Below are 18,411 nucleotides of genomic sequence, written 5' to 3'. Positions count from 1 at the left end.
GCTGGATCTCCACGGAGCAGCACAAACCAAACTCTCCCTGTGCTGGGTTTACACTGCAAGGGGAATTCCTGATTTTTCCTGACTTTCCTTTCACAGGGAGAACCAGGAATTGGGTTCAGAGGTCCCATTGGCCAGGCTGGAGCACCTGGATTCAAGGTAAGGTTGAATCTCGCTTGGAATTTTTTTTCCCTGGGTTTTTCCTCTTTGCCATCCTGGTTTTCCACTGCTGGGTGTGGAGCACGGAAGTGGCTGCAAAGAGAAAGCACCAAAATCATCCTGGAAAGGCGGGGGAAGGATTTGGGATAGAGGGAATGCTCTGTGTCCTCCAAAGGGCCGTTCCAGAGGGAGATCCTGAGGATAAATCTGGAATCATGGAAGGGTTTGGGCTGAGCTCTCTGCAATCAGCAGAGACAACTCAGGCTGGGAAAAAAAATCCAGGGAATTGTGAGCTCCAGGGATCCCTGGGATGTTTGAATTCACCACAGGCCAGGAGCCAAAGACTCTGTCCTTAATTGGCCATGGAAAAGCCCTTTTGTCACCAAAACTTGGGAAGAAAAGATATCCCAAAGGTCAGTGACAATTCCTCCAGCCCATGGATCAGGACTGGAAGTGGTGTCCCAAATTCCATGCACTGGTCAGGGGAATTCAAGGAGACAACCCAGATTTTCTCCAGGAGCTCCAGCAAATCCCACCCAATATCCCAATTCCAGAGGGAGATCCTGAGGATAAATCCGGAATCATGGAAGGGTTTGGGCTGAGCTCTCTGCAATCAGCAGGGACATCTCAGGCTGGGAAAAAAAAATCCAGGGATGAGCTCCAGGGATCCCTGGGATGTTTGAATTCACCACAGGTCAGGAGCCAAAGGCTCTGTCCTTAATTAGCCATGGAAAAGCCCTTTTGTCACCAAAACTTGGGAAGAAAAGACATCCCACGGGTCAGTGACAATTCCTCCAGCCCTTGGATCTCCTCATGGATCAGGACTGGAAGTGGTGTCCCAAATTCCATGCGCTGGTCAGGGGAATTCAAGGAGACATCCCAGAGTTTCTCCAGGAGCTCCAGCAAATCCCACCCAATATCCCAATTCCAGAGGGAGATCCAGAGGGAGATCCTGAGGATAAATCCGGAATCATGGAAGGGTTTGGGCTGAGCTCTCTGCAATCAGCAGAGACAACTCAGACTGGGAAAAAAAATCCAGGGATGAGCTCCAGGGATCCCTGGGATGTTTGAATTCACCACAGGTCAGGAGCCAAAGGCTCTGTCCTTAACTGGCCATGGAAAAGCCCTTTTGTCACCAAAACTTGGGAAGAAAAGACATCCCAAAGGTCAGTGACAATTCCTCCAGCCCTTGGATCTCCTCATGGATCAGGACTGGAAGTGGTGTCCCAAATTCCATGCGCTGGTCAGGGGAATTCAAGGAGACATCCCAGAGTTTCTCCAGGAGCTCCAGCAGATCCCACCCAATATCCCAATTCCTTGTGATTCCCTCTCCAGGGCGAGCCAGGGGCCCCGGGAGCTCCGGGAGCTCAGGGTATCCAAGGAATCCGCGGCCACGCCGGCACTCCCGGATCCCAGGGGGACAGAGGGGCTCCAGGTGTGCCCGGAATTCCGGGGCAGAAGGTGAGGGGACACCAGGGGCTGTGTTTGTCACCTCGAGGTGACCACAATGAGCAAACTGTCCGTGCCAGGTGGCCCCTGTGGGCCAAACCCCCACAATTCCAGGTCTCCCTGAGCCTGGAGGTTATCAGGGAAGTGGGAATAAATCCCGGTTGGGAAAGGAAAGATTTGAATGATGGGATGATCCTCAGGTTCCAAAAGAAAACAGTGGAGCCCCCAGGAAGTTGTTCTTTCTGGGAATTTAACGGTGGGACTTGGAAGGAGTGGCCATGGGGGTGGCAGCTGGAATTTTGGGGTCATTAATCCCTGGGAACAGAGGGAGAAATCCCAGAATCCCAGGTTGGGAAAGCCCTCCAAAGTCATGGGATCCAAGCTGTGCCAAGCTGTGCCACTCTCCAGTGAGTGCCACATCCAGGAATTCCTTGGACACCTCCAGGGATGGGGACTCCAGACCTCCCTGGGCAGCCCCTGCCAGGCCTGACCCCCTTTCCATGGGGAAATTCCTGCCAGTGCAGGGAACACTGGGATCACCAGCTCCTGCTTTTGTCTGGATCAGGGAAATGGGGACCTTTCCCATCCGTGCGTTCTCCTCCCAAAGGGTTTTGTTTTCCAGGGAGAACGTGGGAGGAGAGGCCGGAGTGGATCTCCTGGGCCCGTGGGACCATCGGGATCCCCAGGAAAAGAGGTGGATTTGTACATATTCCCTGTGCCTTTTGGGAGGGATGGATGAGGGATCTGGGCTGGATGGGCCTCCATCCTCTGGGAATGTTGGGCTAGGAGGGCACTGAGCACTTCCAAAGCAAATCCTCCCTTTTATTTTTATTTTGTTGTCTCCTTGTCCTGCAGGGAATTCCTGGGACACCTGGACCCAAAGGCAACAAGGTCAGTGCCACCTTCCAGGGAAAGTCATGAGCAGAGATCCTGGGATGGGAATGGGACAAGTCCCTGCCTTCTCCTGGCTCCTCATCCCTGACCCCATCCTCCTTCATCCCATTCCACCCTCACTCCCTTCCTCCCACGCTTCCTGGAGCACCCTCCAGAGAGAACAGCAGAAAATCCATGGAATTGAGTCTCCTGCATCTTCCTGGGACTTCAATCCTGGCCAAATTAGTCAGGAATTATGTGGTGGAGTTTCCCTGCCCCCGGTGACACCTCTGGAATTCTCTGCTTCCCAGGGAGAAGCCGGCGTTGGAGCCACAGGCCCGAGAGGTCCCCACGGATTCCCTGGCCCTCGGGTAGGTCCATCCATAAATATTCCAGGCTTGGATTCCTGCAGCCTCCAGTCCCTTTGGAGGCAGCTTTATCCATCACCTCCCTCCCACCCATCCCAGAAATTCCTGAAGGGTTTCAGGTGGCAAAATTCCCTTTCCATCCTATCCCTGAGGAGTTTTGGTCTCATTCCAAAAATGTTGGAATCTGAGGCCGTGTTTAAATTTGCTGCTCCTGGGGCTGTCCCACAAAAAAATTGGGATTTTATGGCCCAATCCATCGGGACAAACTCCCCACCTGCTTTGGGATGAAGCCCCCGAGGCAAAACACTCCCTGGAAATGTCACAGCTGTGGGATAAACCTCGCTGGAGTTTCATGATCCAAAGGAAATGATGGAATAATGTTTCTGCTCTTCCAACTCCGGCATAAATCTGAATCCCAGGATCTCAGGTTGCGTTGGCTTCATATGGGAGACCTGAATTTGGCCTCAGTTATTTGGAATTTGGGCAATTCCTGAGGTTAAAGGCAGGTCCTGTAGGGTCAGCTCAAGGCTTCCATGGACCCTCCAGGGCAGCTCTTCCATAAGAGTTGCAGATAAATAAGAACAATCCATAAGAACAATCCAATCCATAAGAACAATCCAATCCATAAGAACAATCCAATCCATAAGAACAATCCAATCCATAAGAACAATCCATAAGAACAATCCATAAGAACAATCCATAAGAACAATCCATAAGAACAATCCATAAGAATAATCCATAAGAACAATCCATAGGAACAATCCATAAGAACACCCAGCCCCTCATCCTGCTGGAGGGATCAGGAGGCTGGACAAGCCCTGTGGGGACAGGGAATTCTGCCTGCCCCATTCCCAGTGGATGAATTGTGCGTTTGGGATTCCAGTTATTTGGAATTTAGGCAATTCCCGAGGTTAAAGGCAGGTCCTGTAGGGTCAGCTCAAGGCTTCCATGGACCCTCCAGGGCAGCTCTTCCATAAGAATTGCGGATAAATAAGAACAATCCATAAGAACAATCCATAAGAACAATCCATAAGAACAATCCAATCCATAAGAACAATCCATAAGAACAATCCATAAGAACACCCAGCACCTCATCCTGCTGGAGGGGTCAGGAGGCTGGACAGGTCCTGTGGGGACAGGGAATTCTGCCTGCCCCATTCCCAGTGGATGTTTTGGGGGTCTGGGGTTCCCTGTGTGCCCCACTCCTCGTTGCTACCCCTGCCCCTCTGCGTCCCCCAGGGTGACGAGGGCATCGTGGGAATGCGGGGTCCCCCTGGAATGATGGTGAGTGCTCCAATATTCCCGGAAAACCACGGATCCACGGCTGGCAGAGTCCCCACGAGCCATGAGAGAAATAAAATGGGATTCTTCCAGTGGGAAATAGAGATTTGGGAACCTGGATTCCAGTGGGATGGGGGAGTGGAAATCCTGTGAACTCCCTACTGTCCTTGTCCATTTGGGTGGCTCATCCCAAGGTTTGGAAGCTCTCCTGGAATATCAATCCCTGTCTGCTGTTGTCCAGGTCTGGGGGAATTTCAGGAATTTCAGGGCAGGAATTTCAGGCTCTTGTTCCACTGGAGGGGGCTGAGTAGGGCGAGACACTAATGGCAGCTGGAATTTGGATAAATTCATTTATTAATTATTATAATTTATTAGGCTGTTGTTTTTCATGGAATGAAAGGAAGAGGATTTTTTTTATAAGGACACGGAGCAATAGGAAATGGGGGAATGACTTTAAACTGGAATAGAGCAGGGATGAATGGGATATTGGGAAGAAATTCTTCCCTGTGAGGCTGGGGAGGATTCTGGCACAGAATTCCCAGAATAGTTTTGGCTGCCCCATCCCTGGAAGTGTCCAAGGCCAAGCTGGACAAGGCTTGGAGCACCCTGGGACAGTGGAAGGTGTCCCTGAAGATGGAAATTCCCATCTTCCTGCTTATTCCCGGGAATTTAGCAAACAGGGGTGACCATGATGGCTTTTCACCTCCCCAAATGCGCTTCCCATCCTGGCTTGGCCTCATGGGATCTGGAGATCCCCATCAAGGATCCACCTCCACCTTGGAGGAGCCTCTTGGAGCCACCCAGCTTTTCCTTGATGGTCCAAAAATCCCAGTGGGATTCTCAAAATGAGGGAATTTGGCTGGATTTATCCACCTGCCAGGAGATCCTGGTGGTGCACAGAGGATTGAAACAGGAGCTCCTGTCCTGGCTCTTCCAGCAGATTTTCCATGCTGGAGCCCACCCCTGGAAGCAGCTCTGCCTTTGGATGGAGGCTGCTCTTTCCCAACTTCCCACCTTCCTACTTTCCTCCTGTTTTTGTGGATCCTCACGTGTTTTTTATGTGTTTTTCCAGGGTCCAAAAGGCTTCCCAGGCATGAAAGGACAAAGAGTAAGAACTGATCTTATCTACAACTATCTTATCTGCAGCTCTTATCTTATCTACAACTCTTATCTACATCTTTTATCTTCTCCACACCTTGCCCTGGTGTTGTGGGGAGCAGCTGCCCTTTTAAACCAGTGGGAATCATCCCAGGATCTCCTGGGAATGGCCTGGGAGAGCCTCTGGATCAGCCTTTGGGAATTGTCCCAGGATCTCCTGGGAATGGCCTGGGAGAGCCCACGGACCAGCTTTCAGGAATCATCCCAGATCTTCTGGGAATGGCCTGGGAGAGGCCCTGGATCAGGCTTTGGGAATTATCCAAGGATCTCCTGGGAATGGGCTGGGAGAGGCCCTGGATCAGCCTTTGGGAATTATCCCAGATCCCCTGGGAATAGACTAGGAGAGCCCACAGACCAGCTTTCAGGGATCATCCCAGATCTCCTGGGAATGGCCTGGAAGAGCCCCTGGATCAGGCTTTGGGAATTATCCCAGGATCTCCTGAGAATGGGCTGGGAGAGGCCCTGGATCAGCCTTTGGGAATTATCCCAGATCTCCTGGGAATGGCCTGGGAGAGCCCCTGGATCAGCCTTTGGGAATTATCCCTGGATCTCCTGGGAATGGCCTGGGAGAGCCCCTGGATCAGCCTTTGGGAATTATCCCAGATCTCCTGGGAATGGCCTGGGAGAGCCCCTGGATCAGCCTTTGGGAATTATCCCAGATCTCCTGGGAATGAGCTGGGAGAGCCCCTGGATCAGCCTGGTGTGCCCTGCACTCCAGCTCCTATTCCATACAGATTCCATTGAAAGGTTTGAGGGAGAAATCTGGGAAATCCTTCATTTTTGGGATGCCCTGCAGGATGGAGGTGCTGAATCCCATCGGGATGGGAAATCCAGCAGCAATCCCACATTGTGCTGAGCATGGAGTCAGGAAAACCACCTCAGGCCCCTGGGGTTTTGTTCATTGTCAGTGCCATAAATTTGGGTTTTTCACAACATTTCATGGCGAGCTGAGGGTTTTCCAGAGGATCTGACTTCCAGCTCCAGGAGGTTTTAGTGGCTTGGAGTGGGAATCAATGGCCTGAGCGACACAAGAGGGAATAAAAAGGGAATAATTCACCTTTTTTTTTTTCTTTTCCTGTTTTTAGGGTGATCGGGGACTTCTAGGACCAAAGGGAGAACGAGTAAGGACATTCCAGATTTTGGGGGGTTTTCCTTTCACTGTGTGGCTCCCAGAAAAGCCTGGATCCATCCCCTCCTTGTTGTGCCTGTGAAATTAAGAGGAGGCAACACCTGGATTGTCCCCCTCTTTTCTGGGGGTCTCCACCAGTTTAAATCAAATTTTTTTATTCCTTCTTCGCACTGGAAACATCTGTGGGAGCTGAGTTTTTGGGATGGGTTTGATGAGATCCTACAAAGAAGCACAACAGCAACCAAAAAAAAAAAAAAAGGCAATTTTGGGAACGATTTGCTGGGGCACAAAAAAATCCTGAATTAAGAGAGAGGAAGAAAATTCCCCCTGATTTTTGGAATGAGCGGCTGACCCCAAAGCCAACCTTAATTTCCAACAGCCCGAGCTGGCTCCTGACAGGTAATGGGAAAATAACTCCTCAAGTGCTCCTGGAAAATGCTCAGAAACCGCTGAACTCGTGCCCGGCGTTTTGTTCAGTCCCTTCCTGGCCGGAATGGCTGGTTGGAAAATGAGGTTTTGGAAAAGCTCCGTGATGATGCCGCCTTTGAGTCACGCAATATTCCGTGATTAAGGCCCATTTGTCTCCGAGGAAGCTCCTCTGGAAAGGAACTCGCCCCGGAGACCAATCAATTCTTAATTTGCTTGGTGAGGAGGCCTCGGAACTCTTCCCAGGCCGAAGGAATGTGGGATGTGTTTTCCAAAGGGTGCCTTCGTAAAAGATGAGGTGGAATCGGAGATAAAACGGGAGCCGGAGGGAGAAATTGGCTTGGGTTTGTTCCACCTGATTCCAGCTTGATTTTCCATCTCATTCTCCCTGCATCAGTGTGGGAATGGCTCTATGGATGCCAGGGTTGGGTTAAACTGCAGGATTTTTACTCTCCCTTCTATTCCCAAAATTTGTTGAGCCCCATCCTGGCTCTGTTAGAGAGCTGGGAAGCAGGAACGTGTATGAAGCCAGAATTTGGGAAGAGTCCTGTGGTGAGGGTTGGACAGAGTCCAAAAAATGTCGGATTTTTGGGAATATTGACAGATGTGGAGTTGCTAAAACCTCAGCAAGGCAGAACCACCCAGATCAGGAATATTTGCACTGAAGGGACTTGTGTGAAGGGAATTTTTTCCGAAGGGAGCCCAGCTGCCCACCTTGGGAGACACAACCCTCCCTTCTCCAGAGCAGAGACATTCCTTGGGATAGCCGGGATCCCGCTCCCCGAGGAGCTCGGCACGGGTGTGTCCATGGGCTTCCCGTGTCCTTGTGGCTCCCAGGGGTGACACTTTGGGGTTGTCCCCCCCCAAAACCTCCCTCTGAGGGGTGACCTCGGTGCCATTCCTCAGCTCTGGCTGCATCCATCATCCCGGGCACCACGGACAGCTCCGTTCCCCGCCCTGCTGGCGGCTGCTTCCCGCAGCTGGGAAGAGCTGGGAATCCCGAGCCCCTGATTCCTGTGTCACTCGTGGAATCTGTCCAAGCCCTGGGATCAGGGAACGATCCCTTTGTCCCTTCCCCTCCAGGAGAAATGTGCTGGGATAACGCCGGCGGGCTCCAAAGTTTTTAGGGACAGGAGGGCACTGGGAAACCTCAGGATTTGGGGTTTTCTGGGCACGTTCGTGACCCAGCTTTTAATTAAGGGTGATTAACCCTAACAATTAACGTCGTTGTTAATCACTGCATTCCCAGTGGGAATCCCAGTGGATCCCTTTCCCCGTCTCTCCTTTCTCCAGGGTGAATCCATGACAATTTTTGGACCCCAGGGCTACAAAGGCACCAAAGGAGATCCCGTAAGTTTGGCTTTCCAAGCTGTCCCTTCCCTGCTCGGGATCGGCGCTGGGAAGCAGCACTTGAATCCAGCTGGATCCTTCCAGGAGAGGTGGAATAATTCAAACCCACCAATTCCTGGTTTTCCTTTCAGGGTGAGCAGGGACTGCCGGGTTTTGATGGAGACAAAGGCGAGAAGGGAGAGGATGGACCCGTAGGAGAAAAGGTGGGAACTTCCCAAAGCCTGTGAGGAAGGGACTGGGGGTGGTGGAAGGAATTCCCAGAGAAATTATGGACGCCCCTGGATCCCTGGAACAGAATTTCCAGAAAAATTGCGGCTTCCCCCATCCCTGGAAGTGTCCTGGACGAGACTCGGAGAAACCTGGGACAGTGGAGGGTGGATTGGAGCTGGGTGATCCTTAAAGTCCCTTCCATCCCAAACCATCCTGGGATTCTCTGGTCTCTACTGGAAAACACGGCCACACCCAGCTCTGGCACCAGCAGGGAGAGGAGGGGGCTGGCCAGGGGCTTGGGGACCCCAAACACATCCCATTCCTCAGGTGTCCCCCAGGGAAAAGGGATCATTCCGTTCCCACACGCCCCTCTCCCGCCAGGAGCCATCCCCGCTCCTGGAGCCCCTGGAATGCTCTGGGTAAGGCTTGGATGGCTCCCGTGTGTCCCTGCCGTGTCCCCTGGGTGGTGGCAGAGCTCCTCCCTGTCCCTCTGCTCCCCAGGAGCTCATCCCAGGCCCCAGCCCGGCCCTGTTTTCCTGGGAGGAATCACGGAATTCTCCCACTCCCGGCTGAGTCACAGCTCCCGTCTCCGTGTCCTACTCATCCCAATTTCCATCTCACGGAAATGGCTCTGGCTTCACCAGCCTGACCCAGGACTGAATAAATTGAAGTCCCCACAGCAGCAGTGACACATCCAGCTGCTGTTATTTCCCAGGAAAGCTGCATCCCGGTGTAGTCCAGGTGGGAATTGCCTGATCCAAGGTGGGCGTGTCCCTGGGGAAGAGGCAGATCCTGCCCCTTTCTGATCCCGCTGCTCAGGTCCCCAGAGTGAAGGAAACTCTTGGAGACTCTCCCATGTTTTTTTTATTAAAGTCGGATAAAATTCCGTGTATTTCATTAGTCCGACTGGGCTCTGATGAAAAATCCTCCATAAAAATTAATCCATAAAAAGCAACCCCTTAAAATAGTCCAGAAAAAAATAACCCCTGAAAAATAATCCATAAAATAACCCACAAACGTCTCCTCCTGGATAAATATCTGCATGACTTTGGAGAGCGGAATCTCCAGCCCCTGTGAGCCCGCCAGGGTCTTCTCCTGGATTTTTGGCAGGGATAGAGCTCATCCCGAGGATCCAAGCCCCCTTCCTGCCTGTTTCCCTTCAACCCCCACTGCTGGGCAAGGAATCTTTTCCAGAACAATTCCCAGGGGTTCCTGCCAGCTCCTGGCACTGGTGGCTTTCTTCCCGACCCCTGGGATGGGATTTTGATATGGAAATGGTGTTTTTGGTCGTCTCTGTTATCCCTGTGGGTTTTTCCGTGGATAAATTGCAGAGAGCAGGTGCTCACAATGCATTTAACAGGGATTTTAACCTTTTAGGGAATCAAAGGAGAAGCTGGATCCAAGGGAATGATGGGACTTTTCGGGAGCAGAGGACCCGTGGGACAGAAGGTGAGCTCCAAATCTCCTGCCAGGACTGAGGTGGAAAATCCCATGGATATAATCCCTCATTCCCTCCTCAAAACTGCTGATTGAAATGACCAAGGCTCTGGAAAAGCAGGAGCAGCTGCACTTTTCCAGGAAAATCCTGAAAATTTTAATGGAGCAGGGTGCTCTGGGAACTTTTCCAGGCTGGAATGGTCAGTTAGGAGTTGCTGGAATGTCAGAATTCCAGGAGGGAGGTGAGAGGTGCTCTCCAAGCTCCATTTAGAGCCGGTGGAATCCATTGTTTGCCAGCTGGGATATTTGGGATATCCCACTGCCCTTCCAGCTGCTGCTGTAAGGAGCTCCTCCAAGCTCTCCTTGTCCCTTTTCCAGAATTCCTCCAGCATTCCCTGTTTCCAGAGGGATCTCAGCTCTTCCCCAGGATAACTCATCCCTGCTTTCCTTGCAGGGGGAGCCAGGAGAACCGAGCTCGCCGGGATCTTCCGTGAGTCGGAAAACGTTCCCCTGCCTTTCCAAACCCTGGGTGTGGAGAAGGGCCCTGGTCCCCTCCCAGGGCCAGGAATTTGGGAAAGGGTGGGAAGAGGCCATGGGAACTCGGAGCTGCTCCCCAAAGTCCGTGTTCCAGGAGGTTTTGCTGGAAAACCAGCCTGGATGTCAGGGATCCCAGCCAGAGGTTTGGCGTTATGGCTTGTGGAAGAAATTCCTCTCTGTGAGGCTTGGGATGCCCTGGCACAGAATTCCCAGAAAAATTATGGATGCCCCATCCCTGGAAGTGTCCAAGGCCAGGTTGGACAGGGTTTGGAGCAGCCTGGGGTAGTGGGAGGTGTTCCTGCCCCAGGGATGGGATCTGAGGTCCGTTCCCACCCAAACCATTCAGTGATTCCATGATTTTGCATTAGGGAATGCAGGAAAAATGCATTTATTTAATGTTTTTTATGCCTTTGGTGCCTTTTCCACCCCAAGTGGAAAAGTCTCCAAGCTCCCAAGACTCTCAGGATCACGGGATCATGGAACATTTGGAGTTGGAAAGGACCCACCAGGGTCATCGAATCCAGCTCTTAAATTAAGGGCCCAAACTCCAAATTTCCAAGGTTGTCCAAAGAAATAAGTCCCCACTGATTCCTGATCACAGCCATGAAATTACTGACAGGCCTGGAATCCCGAGTGGGAATTGCTCCCTGAGGAAAAGGCCCTCATCCAATTAGTTATTGTGTTAATTGTTATTAATAATTACAAACAACCTCCTTGGCCAAAGCCTCGAGGCCGGAACGAGCTGTGAGACCTGGGATCAGCCCTGGTGGGTGTTGGAGTGAGGATATTTCTGGAATTGTTTTGTAGGGAACACCTGGCTCTGCAGGGTGAATCCAGGAATGGAGCAAAGGTTGCTGACTGCAAAGGGATCCCAGCACCCTAGTTTTCCCCGGATTTTGGGGATAATATCTCCCACAGAGGGGTGTCCTGCCATCCACCCCCTGAGCAAAGCCAAGGAATTTTCCTTTTGGAAATCTTCTGGGATTCTGCTGGCGCAGGGCAAAGCTTGGATTTTATCCTCCCCACATTCCCAAAATTGCAAAAGCCAGATCCCAGCTGGGATGCTGCTGGAGGATCCATGATTAATTCTGGAATTCATCCCACCTCTGCCAGGTTCACTTCCCATTGGTTTTATTGGAAGATTTAGGGAATCCTCACCCACCATTCCCATCCATTCAGGCACCTGAGGGAGGATCCTGATGGGAATGAAGCTCCCACTTCATTTCCTAAGTGCTCCCACTTGGATTATTCCTTCCCTGGGTTATTCCTGAGCTGTCCATCATTCCCCAAATCCTCTTTTCCCGAGGACAGAACTCCCATCCTGCCCGGATCCAACCCCAAATCTTCCAGGTAGAGCCTTGTGCTCCTCATTTCCCCTCATTTCCCTCTAATCCCATCTTTTATTCCCACAAATTGCCAGCGATTGCTGCTCCTGCTGAATTCCCTGGCAGCGATTTGGGCGCCGTCACCCATTTACTCTCCCGATTTTCCCATCCATGGAAGTTCCCAGCCGAGCTGTGACAGCACTTGTGTCTTCTCCCTGCAATTATTCCTGGGGAAGATTTCAATGGATCCTCTTGACTTCACACATGGGCTCAGTTTTGATATTCCAGGCGCCTCCTCCTCCTTCCCCCTCTTTTCTAAAAGCTCAGCTCCCTCTTTATTTTGCTGTTCCTGCCTCTCTTCCCTCTTTTATGTTCCAATTGCTGCCTATTATTCCCATTAACTCGTCATTTGGATCATGGACTCAGGCTTCCAGCTCCTCTCCTTTATTCCCTCTGATTGTGCATTAAAATAACGACGGGTTAACCCGTTGTTCTCCCCAAAACTCCGATTTTTAATGCACTTTTCCCTCATTTCTTGCTCCCTGTTTTGGTTTTCCAGGGATTCTGAATCCCTGGAGCGCACCAGACTTGGAGTTCAGCAGGAGTGGGAATGGTTTATGAGCAGGAATTTGAGTTTGTGATGGATATTAAGTCTCCCAGGAAAACTGGGATCACACAGAATCCTAAAATACTGAAGGTTGGATCATTCCCTTCCAGATCCTCTCATTCCAAACCCCCTGCCAAGGGGAATTTTCCACCAAACCGGGCAATTCCCACCCCAAACACCAAATTTTTGGGGGGGATGGAAGAAGGAAAGAAGCTCAAAACTGCAGCAAATAAACCCAACCCAACCCCAGCAGGGAAGGGCAGGATCTCCGGGGTGGAGATCCCATTCCCACCATCCCACCAAATACTGAGCTGGAAAACCTTTCGGGAGAATTTTGGGAACTCATCCCCCTTTTTTGACGCGCGCCTTCAAACGGCTCCATCCTTTGGGGGCCACATCCCGATGGATTCCAGCCTCTCCCAGCGTGTCCCTGCTCATTCCCGGCTCCTCCCCGGCTCCTCCCTGCCTCCAGCCCGCAGCTCCGCGGGAATTTTTGCCCGGGAGCCGGGGAGGATCCAAGGATCTCTGCGTCACGGGCTCGGTGACTCAGCCTCTCTGCGTTGGCAGCTCAGCTCCAGCGACGTTTGCATCCCAAATCCAGAGAGCCGGGGTCTGGTTCCAGTATTCCTGCAGTAATTGCCTCCAAATTGCCACTTAAATTTTAATTTGCTCCCATTTATTGTCCGGCCTTGACTTCCCTGGCACGGCACCGGGGTGGAAATCCGAGGGAACAAATTTCCATTTGGCTTCCTTGCATTTTCTTCTTTTTTTATTTTCCCCCTTTTTTTCTTTCCTCTTTAAATTCCTCCAATTCTTTCCTCTTTTAATTCCCATCTTTTCCCTGTCCTGGGAAAGCATCACCTCCATGACTTCCTTCCCTTTCAGGCCATGTCCAATCCCGATTTTAAACCTTCCAATCCACATTCCAAAATCTCTCCAGCAGGGAACCGCTTATGGAGAGACAAAACCCGGGTCTAAATCTTATTTATCTTGCCCGGACTAAGTAGGCCAGGCTTAGACCCAGCCTTCCAGCACATCCTTATGATTTAGACCTTCCAATCCACATTCCAAAATCTCTCCAGCCCAGCATGAGCAAGAAACCACTTATGGAGAGATAAAACCTGGGTCTAAATCTTATTTATGTGTTCTGGACTAAGTAGGCCGGGCTTAGACCCAGCCTTCCAGCACATCCTTACGATTTTAAACCTTCCAATCCATATTCCAAAATCTCTCCAGCAGGAAACTGCTTATGGAGAGATAAAACCCAGGTCTAAATTGTATTTATGTTGCCTAGACTAAGTAGGCTAGGCTTAGACCCGGCTTTCCAGCACACCCTTACAATTTTAATCATTCCAGTCCATGTTCCAAAATCTCTCCTGACCAGCATGAGCAAGAAACCGTTTATGGGGAGATAAAACCCGGGTCTAAATCTTATTAATGTGTTCTGGACTAAGTAGGCCAGGCTTAGACTCAGCTTTCCAGCACATCCTTATGATTTTAAACCTTCCAATCCATATTCCAAAATCTTTCCAACAGGAAACCGATTATTGAGAGGTAAAACCTGTGTCTAAATCTTATTTATCTTGCCTGGACTAAGTAGGCCGGGCTTAGACTCAGCTTTCCAGCACATCCTTATGATTTTAAACCTTCCAATCCACATTCCAAAATCTCTCCAGCCCAGGATAAGCAGGAAACCACTTATAGAGAGGTAAAACCTGAGTCTAAATCTTATTTATGTTGCCTGGACTAAGCAGGCCAGGCCTAGACCCAGCTTTCCTTAAGTGAGTTTAACTTTTCCTAAAACCATCTGGGATTCTCTCAGGACGAGAAGGATCTCATGGAAAGCAGGAAGATGAGTTGGACAGGAAAACATGGAAAACCTGGCACTGGGGATATTTGGGATAATTAAGAGAAGTATTAAAGCTTAAATTAAATTTAAATTAAATTAAATTAGGGGAACTCTAATTAATGTCAGGTTTTTTAGTGCACAGAAAGAAGCTTTTTGAGCCATTCCTGGTCTGATCCCAGCTCCCAGCTCCTTCAAAACTCCAGGCACTCAAAGGTATCCCGGATTTGTGGGATTTAACCATCACACAAATGGTTTATTGCCCTCCAGCCTGTCCCAGCAAACAGAAATATTCCCATTTTCCCGGCGTTTTATGGTTTATTTACGTCCCCAGATGGAATTTTCTATTGATTGTGTCAATAAATCGTTACCAATAAAGAGATATCTGTGCCTGGGATAGGGAGGAACATGGATTTCCCCTGATCCAGGGAGGCCCTGGCACACAAATCTCATTTTTTTTAATCTTAATGAATTTGTTTCCTTCCAACAACCACAGCAAACAAATTCCACTTGTTCAGCTCCTGATTTGCTCAAGCAGCCAATTTTTCTCCCCTGAGAGGGGCTCAAGTGGGGATAAATCCAATTTTTCCTTCACATCCAGGTGCTGGAAAATGCCATCAAAATTGGCCAGGATGGATGAGGAGACTGTGGCAACCTTGAGGAAAAAAATTAAAATTTAAAAATTAAAAAAATTTAGGATTTTTAGCCGCTTTATTTGCTACCACAACAATGGGAGACTCCATGAAATGAGCTCCCAGTGCTGGATGTGGCTCCAGAAGCCAAAAAATTCCACAGTGGGATAAAAGACCTGGAGCCCCCTTAGACCATTCCTTCAATCCCTGTTCCCATTCCCAAGCCCATCCAAATCTCCTTGCCTGGAATGACCCTTTCACTGCCACAATGTCCCCAGCTGGAATTACAGACTCATCCCCTCCCAGGTTTCGTTTGCCAGGGATTTGCAATCCATGGAATTGGGTGAGGAATGGGAGATAAATCCAGCCTCAGACCTTGGGGCTGCTCCTGGGGGAGCTTCTGCCCTCGGATTGAGGGATCCTGCAGTTGGGATTCCACCCTGGACTGTCCTCATCCCTCTTCCATGAAAATAAAACAGGCTCTGGAATGAATTTTTCCCAACTTTCTGGCAGGGTGCAGCAGGACTGGATGGGAAGAACGGGATCAAGGGAGCCAAAGGTGACAGAGGCCTGCAGGGACAGAAGGGGAAGCCGGTGAGTGGCAGGAAGGGACATGGAGTGTTTGGGAAAGGATCTGCTCCTTCCCAAATCCCACATTTCTGTCTGCTCCTTCCCAAATCCCACACTCCTGTCTGTGCTTCCCAAATCCCACCCTCCTGTCTGTGCTTCCCAGATCCCACACTCCTGTCTGTGCTTCCCAGATCCCAAACTCCTTTTGGTGCTTTCCTGGATCCACATTCCTGTCTTCTCCTTCCCAAATCCCACACTCCTGTCTGCTCCTTTCCCAAATCCCACACTCCTATCTGCTCCTTTCCCAAATCCCACACTCCTGTCTGCTCCTTCCCAAACCCCACATTCCTGTTCTGTGCCTTCCCAGATCCCACATTCCTGTCTGCTCCTTCCCATAACCCACATTCCTGTCTGTGCTTTCCCAAATCCCATATTCCTGTCTGCTCCTTCCCAAATCCCACACTCCTGTCTGTGCTTCCCAAATCCCATATTCCTGTCTGCTCCTTCCCAAATCCCATATTCCTGTCTGCTCCTTCCAGGATCCCACACTCCTGTCTGTGCTTCCCAAATCCCATATTCCTGTCTGCTCCTTCCCAAATCCCATATTCCTGTCTGCTCCTTCCAGGATCCCACACTCCTGTCTGTGCTTCCCAGATCCCACATTCCTGCCTGCTCCTTCCCAGATCCCACACTCCTGTCTGCTCCTTCCTAGATCCCACATTCCTGTCTGTGCTTTCCCAAATCCCACACTCCTGTCTGCTCCTTTCCAGTTCCCACATTCCTCTCTGCTCCTTCCCATATCCCACATTCCTTCCCAAATCCCACATTCCTGTCTGTGCCTTCCCGGATCCCACATTCCTGTCCATGTTTCCCAGATCCCACATTCCTCTCTGCTCCTTCCCAAATCCCACATTCCTGTCTGCTCCTTCCCAAATCCCACATTCCTGTCTGTACTTTTCTGGATCCCACATTCCTTTTGTGCTTTCCTGGATCCCACATTCCTGTCTGCTCCTTCCCAGTTCCCACATTCCTGTCTGCTCCTTCCCAAATCCCACATTCCCTTTGTGCCTTCCCGGATCCCACATTCCTTTCCCTTTCCACCCCCTAAAGGCCTCAGGGCTTTCCTCAGGGTCTTTCCCAAATCCTGGAAAAGTCTCCAATGCCCAACCTGGCCTGGTTTTTAGGAGCTGTCCTCCTCCAGTTCCCAGCACATCCATATCCCAAAATTTCCTACTTATCCCATATTTCCCAGCCTGAGTTTTCCTCTGTTTCTTCCCAAAGCCCAAATTTCGATTCCCTTCACATCCCAAGTCCCTCTCTGCCTGATGGAAACCGAGGAATCCTTCACTAAATCCCTCATGGATTTCCTGGGATCAGCTCCTTCATGACAGGGAGGCTCCCAAAAAAACTTCTGGAACACAGTTGGGATTTTGGCCCCTTATTCCTGAAAATTCATCTCCTTTGTCCTTTTTTCCCATGCAGGGAGGGAAAGGTGACCCTGGGACCCCTGGTGACACCGGGCAGAAAGGGACAAAGGTAGGACATGGATGAGATCCTGGGAAATTCCCATCCCTGGAGAGGATCCCCAAAATCCCTGGGAGCGTGGTGGAACAGCTTTGGATGGATTGGGAGCTGGGGAAACGTTCTCCAGGAGCTCCTTCCAACCTCAACCACTCCACAACCCTGGGAAATAAAGGTTGGGATGAGCAGGGGTGGGGAAGGAGCTTCCAGCAGCCCCAGAATTCCCGTCCTCATTCCGTGGGATCTCTCCTCAATTCCCAGGGTTTGCGGGGGCTTCCAGGCCGGACCGGCGCTCCCGGAGCCAAAGGTGCCAAGGTGAGCCAAGCCCAGCTTTCCTCCCTGCCCCATTCCCAAAACTCCTGCCCACCCATTCCCAGGAGAGCTTCATGCATGGAACCCTGAGGAATCCTCCCCATTTCTGGGGGAAAACCCCTCCTGTGAAGAGCAGGGAATCATGGATCGGGAGGTTTTAAAATTGCAGGGAACTTTGGGGTAATCTAGGTCTAAATGCAAAACTAAACCCAGCCCAAATCCCTCCTGATCCAGGAATCCTGAGGAATCCTCCCCATTTCTGGGGGAAAACCCCTCCTGGAAGGCCTGTGAAGAGCAGGGAATCATAGATCAGGAGGTTTTAAGGCTTGCAGGGAACTTTGGGATAATCTAGGGCTAAAAACGAAACTAAACCCAGCCCAAATCCCTCCTGATCCAGGAATCCTAAGGAATCCACCCTGTTTCTAGAGGAAAATCCCTCCTGGAAGGCCTAGGATGAGCAAGGAATCATGGATCGGGAAGCTTTAAGGCTTGTAGGGAATTTTGGGATAATCTAGAGTTTAAAATAAACCCAGCCCAAATCCCTCCTGATCCAGGAATCCTGAGGAATCCACCCCATTTCTGGGGGAAAATCCCTCTTGGAAGGCCTAGGATGAGCAAGGAATCACGGATCAGGAGGTTTTAAGGTTTGCAGGGAACTTTGGGGTAATCTAGGGCTAAATGCAAAACTAAACCCAGCCCAAATCCCTCCTGATCCAGGAATCCTGAGGAATCCTCCCCATTTCTGTGGGAAAACCCCTCTTGGAAGGCCTAGGATGAGCAGGGAATCACAGATCAGGAGGTTTTAAGGCTTGCAGGGAACTTTGGGATAATCTAGGGTTAAAAACGAAACTAAACCCAGCCCAAATCCCTCCTGATCCGTGGCTTAGCAACGGCCTGGGCTCAGGTCTAAATTGGTGCCGGGCTCTTATCATCACCATGAGTTCCTTATCAGTAAACAACATCTAATGAGCCTTGATGGGCTTTTTATGGAGGGGTTGGGAAGCTGGATAGGAGAAATGGGAGCTGTTGGTGACAGAGGCAACGTTGTTGTTATTATTGTGCTTATAATCAATTTTTAAATTAATATTATTTTTATTATTGTGGTTACTAACATTTGGATTCATCAGCCCCGCTCCATCTGGTAACTGAATTTTTATCTGGGGAATTCCCCACCTACTTCCCTCCAGGCGAGCTTGGAGTTGGGATAATCTCCAGTTTCAAGGA

At 50.5% G+C, this 18,411-nt stretch overlaps 1 protein-coding gene across 1 annotated transcript in view; it reads left to right on the top strand.

Moving 5' to 3' along the window:
- The window catches only part of LOC311154209 (uncharacterized protein), a gene marked incomplete at both ends in the record, with an annotated part of 98,137 nt that overhangs the window by 61,999 nt on the left and 17,727 nt on the right, over nucleotides 1-18,411 (top strand). The window contains 15 exons of the mRNA XM_084206484.1: nucleotides 97-156; nucleotides 1,492-1,617; nucleotides 2,228-2,299; nucleotides 2,461-2,496; nucleotides 2,790-2,849; nucleotides 4,086-4,130; nucleotides 5,200-5,235; nucleotides 6,371-6,406; nucleotides 8,134-8,190; nucleotides 8,322-8,393; nucleotides 9,778-9,849; nucleotides 10,292-10,327; nucleotides 15,298-15,378; nucleotides 16,837-16,890; nucleotides 17,137-17,190. Of these exons, the coding sequence (XP_084062610.1) occupies nucleotides 97-156; nucleotides 1,492-1,617; nucleotides 2,228-2,299; nucleotides 2,461-2,496; nucleotides 2,790-2,849; nucleotides 4,086-4,130; nucleotides 5,200-5,235; nucleotides 6,371-6,406; nucleotides 8,134-8,190; nucleotides 8,322-8,393; nucleotides 9,778-9,849; nucleotides 10,292-10,327; nucleotides 15,298-15,378; nucleotides 16,837-16,890; nucleotides 17,137-17,190 (897 nt within the window). The remainder of the gene's footprint in view (nucleotides 1-96; nucleotides 157-1,491; nucleotides 1,618-2,227; nucleotides 2,300-2,460; nucleotides 2,497-2,789; nucleotides 2,850-4,085; nucleotides 4,131-5,199; nucleotides 5,236-6,370; nucleotides 6,407-8,133; nucleotides 8,191-8,321; nucleotides 8,394-9,777; nucleotides 9,850-10,291; nucleotides 10,328-15,297; nucleotides 15,379-16,836; nucleotides 16,891-17,136; nucleotides 17,191-18,411) is intronic.

The sequence above is a fragment of the Fringilla coelebs genome (assembly GCF_963513975.1).
Source record: "Fringilla coelebs genome assembly, chromosome: 5".
In the NCBI taxonomy this organism is placed as follows: Eukaryota; Metazoa; Chordata; class Aves; order Passeriformes; family Fringillidae; genus Fringilla; species Fringilla coelebs.
Note: the sequence above shows the minus strand (reverse complement) of the source record. Positions and strands in the feature narration are given on the sequence as shown.